This window comes from Branchiostoma lanceolatum, chromosome 3 (assembly GCF_035083965.1).
Source record: "Branchiostoma lanceolatum isolate klBraLanc5 chromosome 3, klBraLanc5.hap2, whole genome shotgun sequence".
NCBI lineage: Eukaryota > Metazoa > Chordata > Leptocardii > Amphioxiformes > Branchiostomatidae > Branchiostoma > Branchiostoma lanceolatum.
In genome coordinates this window covers 34221275-34233370 of record NC_089724.1, presented here as the reverse complement: position 1 = coordinate 34233370, position 12096 = coordinate 34221275, and the positions used below count along the sequence as shown (strand labels likewise).

The 12096-nt window shown below is 39.3% G+C and overlaps 1 protein-coding gene across 2 annotated transcripts; it reads left to right on the top strand.

Moving 5' to 3' along the window:
• The first annotated feature begins 78 nt into the window (after positions 1 to 78).
• LOC136429372 (very low-density lipoprotein receptor-like) lies at positions 79 to 4930 on the top strand. Of its 2 annotated transcripts, XM_066419212.1 has the most exons (4): positions 79 to 211; positions 1181 to 1297; positions 3812 to 4198; positions 4770 to 4930. In XM_066419212.1, the coding sequence occupies exons 1-4, from the start codon at positions 106 to 108 to the stop codon at positions 4865 to 4867; spliced, it is 708 nt and encodes a 235-aa protein (XP_066275309.1). In that variant the 5' UTR covers positions 79 to 105; the 3' UTR covers positions 4868 to 4930. The 2 variants fall into 2 exon arrangements, with proteins under 2 accessions (XP_066275309.1, XP_066275310.1); XM_066419213.1 differs by lacking the exon at positions 1181 to 1297.
• Positions 4931 to 12096: the final 7166 nt, after the last annotated feature.

Below are 12096 nucleotides of genomic sequence, written 5' to 3'. Positions count from 1 at the left end.
TCTCTTCACTATTCAACCAAATTACCATCAACATAAAGGCGGACTTGAAATTAAAAGATGAAAGCCACTCACATCCTGCACTCTGTGTTTTCTTAAGAGTGTGCGATGGAATGTCAGAGAGACTCGGGTGACCCCTGCATCCCGAGCAGTTGGATCTGTGATGAACTAGACGACTGTCTGGATGGAAGGGACGAACAAGGGTGTGTGCAAGGTAGGTGCATGTTGGACTAACCCATTGGACTATTGGACTATGTTGGACTATTAGCTAGGGAGGCGTCCAGGCGTCGTAAGAACTCACTGTGCAAACAAATAGACGCCCTCTTTTGCAGAATGAAGCGTAAAAGACGCTCTGTTTTCCGGGTAATTACATACGCACGTGCCCCCCTCACACTCACACCACACAGCATGCCAATTGATTGACATCCAAAACTACCAGGTAATTGTTAATCCACAGGGCCCATTGGGGGAAGTCTAGTTCCCACAAGGAAAAAAGGAGGCCAAGTTGACATTTTCATTTGTGCTCAGTGGTGTTAAAGTTATTCTATATGTTGTTTGTACATAAGTGTGATATTGGCGGCGCCTAAAACAGCAGTTTTAGTGCTTAAAATCCCCATCTGCAGATCTGGGTTAAGTACAACCCCCATGTTTGGACTCCCTGTCTAAAAATCCAAGCTAAAAGCTAGTGGCTTAAGGAAGGACAGATGATATAAACCCTGTTTGTGCCTTTCGATACCATCGGTGCCATATTGCCACCCCCCCCCCTCCCTTCCAACAATCGCCGGACCCCTAAATTACAATTCAGCCCGACTTTACCTCCAACATATACGCCGTCCCTGCCACAGGGTACGGGTGTTATGGTTGGTGGGGGTGGGGGTAATAGAAAAGGTCACATGTAGCATGTTAGGGCTGGGAGTAATATCAGTAAAAGTCGTATGTGGCAGGTCACTCAGACAGCAGACTGATTTTGCCAATCTGACCTTCCAAAGAAAATAAATTCAGAGATTGAGTCGATGTTTACAAAGGCTACTAATTCATTCATTGCCCAAAATGAGGACATTTGGCAGTAGAATGATTATGTTTAATGGTCCAACACTAAAAATGTGATAAATAATCTATTGGTAAGTCTCTCCAGCCAGTATAACTTATGGGGCTTAACTGTGTGGTGTGCTTATCATGACAGGAATACCCAAAAACTGCTTTTTCACCTGCAACAACAACGTCACGTGTCTGCCGACAAGTCAGCTGGGTGACGGACATCACGACTGTTCTGACGGGGAAGACGAAAGACCCAGTGACAGTGAGTCACAACCGTAATACATTTATTAGTAAACTGTTTGTATGACAGGTTAAGTGTATTATTTGTTTATTGTTTGTTTATTCATTCGCATATGTACAAGTGTTTAAAACAAAGATATACAGTGCAAAAAAACATGCAGAAGCCTAGGTTGTCTTTCTTGGGCCTCCCCTCGAAAATTGACAATAGGAATTGTATCATAAACTGTACATAACTCAAAACTAAGCAAAATTAACGATAGAAAATGAATTGAACTTATGCCATAAATTTTAATAAATAGATAGATACGAGGAAATGCAAAATTGATTTTATAGTATTCAACTTAATAAGGTACGCTAATATGATTAATACTAAACATAATTAACAAATTTTGAAGAAGTGGATCAGAAATCAAACAAAATATTAATCATCATCAACATTCAAATATTAAAGTATTATAAAAAAGTATCGTATTGTGTTGCATTGCATGTTAAGGTAAGGTATTCCGAGACGTAATAGGTCTTTCCAAATTAAAAGTGCATTTGGATGCAAACAGACATACTGATTTTTATATTTCCTCTTCAAATAGTCCCATTTCGAATTCCCTTGGAAAGACTTCCCTTATAATTACCACAGTGTGGTAACGGTTCCCTAAATGCTATCAATAATAATCTTTATTGCAAATTCATATGCCCAGAGGCCTAAAATGCATCTATGACCACACGACACGTGATTTGATGGGTGTACAATGTCAAGCATGAGGCACTAAGATACAACATTCTAATGCTTAATACAATGAATTAAAAACTCTACATACTAATGATAATCTATACACCTAATAGTGTATTTTGGGAACACATAGAAACATAATTGCATGTCATCTCCACAATATACTAGTATTAGGGGTGGGTACCGGTACCGTGTACCGGTACAAAACCGGTATTTCTTAATGGACCGGTCCAAAAAAAACGGTCCGTAAAAAATCAGTGGACCGGCCTATGGACCGATTAGAAAATTCATAGTACCAGGCTACAAGTAGGCGGCCACATAACTGGTCTAAAAAAATACAAAACAGCAGATTTAACGAATCGAAGACGTTAGCTGTGAATCATATCTAGAAACACTTAAAGGATGAGTAAACAGACGGCGTGGAGAGCATAGTTATAATTTTGAGACAAAGTGCAAACCTAAGAAATGATATCGTGTCTCGCTCTCCAAAATATGATGTTCTGCGACACTTCTATAATCAGGTACAGGTACAGGTCCGGAGCTGGACCTGACCCTCTGGACCTGGACCTGGACCGGACCTGAATTTTATGTACCGGTACCCACCCCTAACCTGACATATCAACAGTTGAAATTCAAACTGTTCACATATTTTACCTTTCATAAGCTTACAAACTACAATATCCCTTTTTTTAAATCTAGAAAAGTGCAGTGCATCAAAAGTCAAGCTTTTTTTTCTAATTAAGAGTCAACCCGGTCCATTGCATGATCTCTGTAGTATGGAAGCATTGAAAATTCCTAAATGATATGTACGACATATCTTGCTTGTTATGAAAGCAATACGTGTACACAAAGTGTATCCATGAGAGGGATTCAAATTTGCCTGAATCAGTTTTTTAATTAAGAAAGTTAACATTTTACTTTGGCAAACCTAAAAGCTATCTAGCAGCTTTAGGAATCAGTTTATGATGCAGGTGTGGTGATTAAATGTGTTTGACTGTAAAATCCAGCTCCTGAATTATTGACATCTGTATTCTACTTAATGTGTTAATGTTTGTGGGAGGGGGCGGAGTAAGAGAAAACTTCACTGCTCCCCCCCCCCCCCCAGGACAAAAGACTGATTCTGCCATTGTGTAAGATCTTATCTTAATTCCTCTAAAGTTATTTAGAGATTAATGCACAAGACGTTGAGTTTTATAAAGGTTTGATTCATTCATTCATGCCCCCCCCCCCAGGGTCACTTTGCAGTAGAACAATGTTGAGGTCACAGAACACAGTTTTTATCCGCGACCCCTATGACGCGGGTACACAAAATATACGGCTAGATTCTTGAAGGCCTGGTAGAAAGCCGCATGTTAGAGGCAGCCAAGTGTAAACTATGCTGCGTGGTATTGTGTCGACTTTGGGTCTGTATAATTTGGATTGTTAAGGTTTTCCAAAGCGTGTATCAATGCGCCTCATGACGTAACTGTCTTTTCGGGTGAGCCGGCTGCAGTTTTTTGACCTCCGCAGAGGGGCATTTCAAAGATGGCGTCAAAACGCGATACGCCGACAGATTTTTTTTTTTGTTGAGTTATTTGTAGGTTGTACACTAAACTCAAACAGATTCGTTTTTCGTATTTCTCAAATGCACCGCACTATAATTTTTACCAGTCAGAAGCCAGTCACCTTGTAGCCCTTAACTATAGAAATCCCCATAGGCCGAAAACTGTGTTCTGCTACCTTGACCAGAATAGATTGTAAGCTAGCAAGGTCTTGCACGGTCATGTATCATGTATATACATTCAAATGAACACAAATCTGTTGCTACAGTTGAAGATGCACTGGGACGCAGGTGGGGCTCCTGCAGCTACAACTGCACGTCCATCTACGGTAACGCTTCGTGCATTCCCGACGCGTTCAGCTGCGACGGTGGCGCGGACTGCATGGAGGAAGAGGACGAGCAGGGCTGTGAAGGCGTCGTACCTACGACAGTTGATGATTGCCCGACGTTCTACTGCGGCCTGCCCGGCTCTCCGGACCTTACGTACTGCGTGCACAGTCATCTGATCTGTGACGGTTACCCGGACTGTGCTGCAGGGGAGGACGAGCAGGGGTGTGGCAACGCGGACGGCGTGTCCACTCAAGCCAGCACCACGATGACCATCGGCCTGACCGCAGAGCCAACAAGCGGCCAAGGATCGTTCGAAGATCAAACAGGTACCATTATTATTATACTTAGAATTTTCCTCAAGATACTGTAAATGCATTCAAGTTCGTGGTAATTCTAATTAAAATTTCACCATAAGGAGCAAAAGGATTGTTCTCGGTGGTTAATGATAGCGCTATAGTATAGTATTACCTACTGTACATTAATGGAAACAAAACGTTTCGCGGTGGTTTAAAGTTCGCGTTGAAGCTGTCACTGCGTAGACCTGACTTTAAACCACCTCAAAAATGTCATCACAGGAGTCTAATAATTTACAAACTTTCCCCAGAAAAGAGGTTTAAAACATGTTACTCAATAACAAGCTAAAGCTAAAAGTTAACATTCATATATGCACTGTGTAGTACATTTCATACAAAGATCGATAACGTTATGCATCACTGATTAAAACTACATTCGAAAATATCCAAACACTTACAAAGGTTTACAATTTTACTACTTATTAAACCCCTCAAGAAGGCCTTGTGTAATATATTCATGACTTATCAATAAAGGTTGTCGTTTTTATAACAATGCTAAATAAGTGCTGTTACTATTTATTTTTCCTTCTTTGTTTCCTTACAGGGCTCTACACAGAGAACCATGGATCCAAGGACCAGGCCGTTATTTGGATAACAGCCGCTGCACTTGGCGGTCAGATTCTCTACCGCCTGGCTTTCTGATCAATCCATTAGCTAGGTCTTGGCTGTAGGGCACAGGACACTGTGTGGGAATCCCCATAAGATCAAAGAAAGAGTATAAAAGGATTAAATTTTCTGGAAACACGAAACATGGTCAATGTTGAATCGATAGAGAAATACATAAATCAGTTAACTTGAAATCTGCTGCCCTTGTTCTACCTTGTCAGAACTATTGTTTGGAATGTATCATGTTTCGAATATGTCTAAATCTAACATTGGATTTGTCTTAAAGTTGATGATGGTGGAATTAATCACTAAAGGATTTCAGCTTAGGTCCAAGAAAAAAATGCTGTGTTTTTGATTACGGTCCTGATAAAAAAGTTAGGGTTGGTAGGTAGGGATTATTCTTTTTCTGTTTAGATTCCGGCCGAACTGATTCAATAAATACAGTTTAACAATGCAAAAAAAGACATTGGTAGAACTTGCATCATATTGTAGAAGTACAATGTTTACTACACATTTTTATACAAACTTAGCCTTCATCTACGAACATAGAAATGAACATTTGCAAGACTACTTGGAATTCTGTTATAGTTCATCACTCAGATGTCAGATTGAAAATTTTATAGCACTTGCTCGACCGAAAAAAAAGGCTAGGGTGAGCAGATTTTTTCTAGGTTCGGTCGTATATTATAACCGGAAACGGAACTTGTACTCGGAGAAGATTATGTTTTCGGTTGAAAAATCTGTTGGGTGGGTCTTTATGTATGTCAGGAGCATAACTCAAGAAAGCTTCATTGAATCTTTATGATTTTTAGTAGGTGTGTAGTGGTTGTGCAAAGGAAGGTCAAGTTAAAAAATGGTTTACCTGGCGTTTTCCAACAGTACTGCAGCAGACTTTGCATTTTTTGTGTGTTTGTATGTAGGCAAAAAAGTGACGGAAACGTTTATGGATCTTCATGATTTTTTGCAGGTGTGTAGATGTTGTAGAAACGGGGGTCAAGTTCAAAAATGGTTTCCCTGGCATTTTCCGTCGGTACTGCAGCGGGCTTTATATGTGTGTGAATTTGTATGTCGCCAGCATAACTCGACGTGCTGTTGACGGCTGTGCATGATATTCAGTTGGTAGGTAGGAGTGTTAAAGAGGAAGGTCAAGTTCGATAATGGGCCTCCTAGCGGATAATTAAGGTACTGCAGCTGAGTTTTAAATTTTGTGGTCGAATTTTCTGGAAGTGCCAGGTTCATGATTTTTTACCAATACATAGGGTCTGGAACAGGGAATGGGTGGTGTAAGTTTGGCCCCCCTAGCGGCTTGTTTGGACCTGCAGTTGGCGTTTTTGTTGAAACCTTTGGAGGCTAATAACTACAGAAGGGGTTGAGGGATCGTCATAATTTTTGGTATGTGAATAGCTTGGGTAATGTTTTACATAATCAAATACATATAATGAAAACCGGGAACTGATTTGCATAATAAATGAAGAAAGTTTATTAATCCGCTCAAAGTTTGTGGTCGCATTTTTTGCAGGTACTAGGGTTATGATTTTTTGAGTGGTAGATAGATCTTGGGGCAGAGAGTAGGTGATGTAACTTTGGGCCCCCTTGCGGCTTGCCTTAAACTGCAGTGGGCCTATTTGTTTGTAACTTTTGAGGAGGATAACTCAAGCAGGGGTTGATGGATTATTCTTGTATTCGGTATATAAACTACGCACAAAAAGTTCGGAAACTTAACTTTGGTCGATCATATCTCCGTTGTTTCTTGATCAATTTCAATGATTTATATATCATTGAAAAGCTTTTATGATTTTCTTTCCCATGATACTTAACTTATTATTGTTGTAAATTAATACAACGAGCACCAGACCTGCTTATGCGAGCGAGTCTCATAAAAAAAGTGCCCAAATTACCCTACTAAATGTAAAACGCTCAATTCGGTATTTTGTCTTCTGCTGGTAGCACGTGGCTTTTGTACGAGGGTGATGTGAAACTTGAATCAACAAAACACATTAATATGAAAGCCAAGGGTAGTCTTCATCCAAAGAAAAAATGCGTAAAGGAGCCTCAGTTATGATGAGGGTGGCTTAATACTGACTACACAGCCCGGCACATCCTCCTCATGCTTGTCACCAGTTTTGGTACGCGGCCCCTGGCTATTCTTCCACAAGGAGTTGTCGCAGGTCGACCAGTGTTGTTCTGTTGATCACAACTGCATGCACAGCTCGCCCAAGCTGATCAGTGATCACAGAGTCTGAGACTGTGTTCAATTTGTGTTAAGATCTGGGCTACAGGAGGGCCATTCTATCCTCTGTATTCCTGCATAGGTACTGGAGGTGGTCTGAAATGACTCTCACAGACTCATTCTGTATGGACGTGCACTATCATCTTGCAGAATGGCACCCAGTCTCATAATCATATTGCAGAGATAAGGATCTTGGAAATGTGACTGGATGGAGAAAGGTGTCTCTATATCGACACATCGAAGTTGCTTAGGATGATTAGCCTGTTTTTTTCCGCTGGCAGTTAGCGCTGTACTGCCTCACACTATAACACTGACCCCAACAAACAGTCAGTCTATCTGTGTAACAGTCAGCATAGGGTTCTCCTCGCCGCCCCAACACTTTAATTTACCCATCCAACAGTCGAAATAAACCTTCTCTTATCTGTAGCTGTGAACATAACATTCCACCACACACTGTTCCATTCACGATTTGGACGACACCACCACTAATGGGTTTGGCGCTGCGCTAGGTGTTTGACACTATTATGGAAATTTGGGCACATTTTTTCTACAACCCACTCGCGTAAGCAGGCCTGGTGCTCGCTCCATTAGATTGCAATTATAATGAGTAGGGTATCATAGGAAAGGAAATTACACAGGCTTTCCAACGATATATAATACATTGAAATTGATAAAAAAAACAATGGAAATATGATCAATCAAAGTAAAGTTTCCAAACTTTTTGTGCGTAGTTTATGTTCCTTAGGTGATGATCAGCATAATGATATGCTCATTATGCAGATCATGACCTACTTTACGTAATAATTGGCATATATAGGACTGCCTCATCATAGTACGAGGCATGTGTTAGTACACGTCTGGCGTCCAGAATCTAGGTCAACAGCTGGCGTCCTAAATCTAGGTCAACAGCTAGCTTACTAGCTGGGCAATTGAAAAAACAGGACTAAAATGTATCTGTTATGTTTGCTATGAAGATTTAAAAGTGGATCTTACGATTAACGTAACATGGTTATTATGCTAAACAGGACCTAATTTGCATGATTAATGAAATGTTTTAAATGCGCTGAGTTCTGTTTGTGCCCGTTTATATTCATTTTAGTCGTGTTCTAGTCTTTGTGAAAGCTTGTATCAAGGTCTGCATATTGTTCAGTTACCATGGCTAACCCTTTGTAATAGCCTTAGCCTTTGGTAGCCCTGGCTGTACTTATCTACAGCCGAAAAAAACAAATAAAAACAAATCACCTTTGAAAACTGTGTCATCCTTCACTGAGAAAAAGAGGCTAGTAATTATCGATTATAATCGAAATATCAATTATTCAAATTATCTCATTTGAATTATTGCTGAGATTATACTAAGATAATAACACTATGCTCGTAAATGACAGGACTCTTTGTATTCATGTTGGGCATTTTAAGATAGCTGAATCTGATAATTGACATAGCCAAGCCAAGTTAAACAATAAGATGTTGATTATGCAAAACAGGGTCTAATATTTGATATTCAATGAGAGGACTTTCATACCTGTGGCACATCAAGCCACTGAGAAAGAGGGGGACATTGATAGATATTATTTAAGCAACTAAAGACTAAAATTTAATCATTGTTTAGAAAAACGGCTATGTAATGCCCTATTGGTAAATGGCGGGAATTTGGTCCTTGCATCTGTCGGTACAATTCATGTTATTTGGCGAAGATATGAGGTCGTGGAACTCTAGTTGAAATTAGGCTTCTTGCAGATAACATATCAACTTTTCAAGGTCTAATATGATATAATCTAATGTTATAGTACATTTTTATCACTGTATTTCACTGCAAAAAATGAAATCTGATGATTCATGTAACACTCGGTATTAAATATCAAATTATAATAACAGTATTTCTATTTTTCTCTTTAGCTAAGTTTAAGCCCATGACAGCAAGAATTTTCAATCCTTTTTTTTAATGGAGGACGACATTTTCCTTCGATTACCAAAACACATGAAGAATTCTTAGAACATCATTCAATCTATAGCTGAAAGGTTTTGAAATATGACATTAAGAGGATTTTGTATTGTCAATCAGAATAAACTTATACCAGCATGTGAATACTTGTAAGGTGTCTTCTGTTTTTGATGTGACCTCTGTGACCTATCGCATGAGGTCTAAGTCGTTCACAGGGTCCTTTTTTTCTGCTAACCTGACGCTCAATGGAAAAAGTCAAATATCATGCTAAATCAATCTACGTACACTACATAGCACTTAAACTGAATCCCTAAAATGCCACAGAAAATGCATAACACCCCTATAACTAAGTGGGAAATACCTGAATGGCATCCGCCCACATATACAGAATAACTTTTAACGAACACATCACGCGGTCTCTTTTGACCTTTGTGTTCCGAAGAAGTAGACACGACAGTTGAACTCTCAGGTAAGGACTTAACTCTGTATAGTCTACCCTACACATTGATGCTGTAGTTTCCGCTATTATGATAAAGATATCAAATTGAGTTCTGTCAACCGTGCTTTTGTGCTCATTTTGGAAAAAAAGGTTGTACAACATTACTGACTTGCAACTGTTTGCCTGGAAATGCGATCTGACCTGAAATGGAAATTTGCCATGTTCCTAGGTTGACCATGACACACGTGTCGTTGTGTGTGTTAACGATTTTGGGAAGGTAGTTTGATAAAAGCACAAACGTTAGGAAATGCTCAGCTTTAGTACATAAGTGGGCCATGGCACACGAGAGTAGATATATTATAGGATGATGTAGACACGTACTCAGTCAACATGCAGTAATTATAACCTTGCTTATAGTATGCACTTTGCGTATCCAAACGGATATGAGATTGTTACAGATGACACTTACTGTCTATTCAATTCGTGGCGTAAACTTAAAGGTAATGTTCCTACTTAAGTAGTAAATAGAGCAGATCTTTTCAAAGCTACATGTTTTTTAAAGTCCCGTGCTGATCATGAGAAGTGTAGGCGGGCGTGCCGTGGGAATATCGGGATGAAATGCCTACTGTCATATTAATGTGCATGATGATTTTTGCTGTATCCCTGTTTATAATAGACGTGTTAGAAAGACATTTGTTATACACGCCGAATTGAGCAGAAAGAGGCGTCAATATGAAAAGGGCATTCTACAGTCAATTCCTCCGACGAACAACATTAGCTCCTAAACAGCAGGAGCTAATTGAGTCATTAGCATACAACCTTGTCTTGACTTGCTATTCTATTGAACCATCTGAAATTGTCTTTACTCATTAGCATATTTATTCAGAGTTTTGTTATAAAACCTGGTTCTGCGAGATCTTTCCTCAGTCACTGACGAAAGATAGCGGATGCTGTCTGAAACGTCTGAATGTTTCAAAATTTTACCCATTTGCTTGAGTAACTATTTTTGGCGTATCTTATTACATGGATGTCTAACCTTCATCAACGTACAGACACTATAGTCACTCGAGGAAATATGTCTTATAGGTAGAAGTAATTATGAAGATATATCGCCACAAAGTTGAACCATTTAAAGGCTTATGGGCAATCTTGGCTTTAAAGGCACCTAGAGCATTTTATGAGGAGCTTGAAAACTGGAGATATTCTAGTTGCTGTAATCTTTATGATATTGACATTTGATGCCACTGTTTACCACATTTGCGTGCGGATTTCTTACCAAAAGTGCTCAAAAGCGGCACAAAAATAAGCTACATTGTGATCTTTTAGTTTCACGTGCCTAGTGTAAATAAACCGATAACATTGCCCCTCCCATCTCCGTCAAAACGTAGAAATGCAAAATTAGAACACAAAAATGCAAATATTTGACGGGTATGCAGTCACTCTCTCATTGGTCGAACCGCTAATTGTGATGGACAGTCAGGATCAGTCTATATGGGCTTGGATTATCTATCAGTTCTCACCACACAACGACTTCGTATCTTTGCTCATTTAATGTCGATATTTAATGGTATAGTGTTATTGAAACTTACTATGTGTAGGAATGACTAGTAATTGGAGTCTTTCATTCAAGTTTCAAGCCTCATAAGATGCTCTGGATGCCTTTAAGATATTGGAATTTTACACTAAACTGTCTTGTTCTCGTAGTGAACAGAGGTGCCCAAACCATATTCAGGAAAAAATCAACTCAACTCGACGTTGTTGTCGTGTAACTGGCAACGAAGGAACGCGAGAGAAACTGTGTGATACAATATACAACTCTCTTATCAGGCTTTCTGAATATCAACATAAATAATATAATAAAGCTATGATGCTACAGTTAGTTCTGAAGTAATCCTTGTTTTCGTGTGAAGGTTTTTACAGAAGTATATAGCTAGTCCAACATTCTGCCCCATGGGTACTAAACTGTGTGAAAAAGCCAGGTATAACCTGAACAAACAAAACTGCTAATACAGTATCTATTTCATTGTATATTTCATATTGTACTTTTTAGGGCCCGATTTCTTACTTTTTTTTTATTTTTTATTAAACAACAGAAGAATATACAGGACACAGAGGTGATGTACTCTAGCTAAAGCTAATATTAAACATCACCTCTGGAAAAAAAGATACAAGTTACATAGACAAGTACAATAACAATAATAAACAGCAATTGGGTCGTCCAATACAAACAAGCTAACAAACAAACAATGAATATATCAATATACCTGAACTAAGTTTTAAAACGTCTGCTTGTCAAAATATAGTGCTGAGTCAAGCCTAAAATGTTACAGTTGAAATCATACGAAACAAAGGATGAACCTCTTAATAATAAATAAATGAAGGCTTGATCAGACAAAGTATCGATATCAAGAATAGGGGCTAAAAGGTTCCGTAGGTTGCCCAGAAGGTTGAGTCTTTGTTGGTTGTATATAGGGCAGTACAAAAGATAATGAACAACGCTTTCGCTTCGACATCCGCAAGTGCAGGCTGGACTTGTTGCTAAGTTGCGTGTAAATAAACTTAGGTTAAGACTGCACGTGCCGGTGCGAAGGCGTGTGAGGAGGGCGCAAATGTACCGGGGGCCATGACTAAAATGTGAATGGAAAGAGGGACGT

Bases quoted from the DNA above. Each gene is read 5' to 3' on its own strand.
- LOC136429372 (XM_066419212.1), top strand. From the start codon at position 106: ATGGAATGTCAGAGAGACTCGGGTGACCCCTGCATCCCGAGCAGTTGG. The intron at 212-1,180 runs GTAGGTGCATGT...TTATCATGACAG, and splicing joins CGAACAAGGGTGTGTGCAAG to GAATACCCAAAAACTGCTTT. The intron at 4,199-4,769 runs GTACCATTATTA...GTTTCCTTACAG, and splicing joins ATCGTTCGAAGATCAAACAG to GGCTCTACACAGAGAACCAT.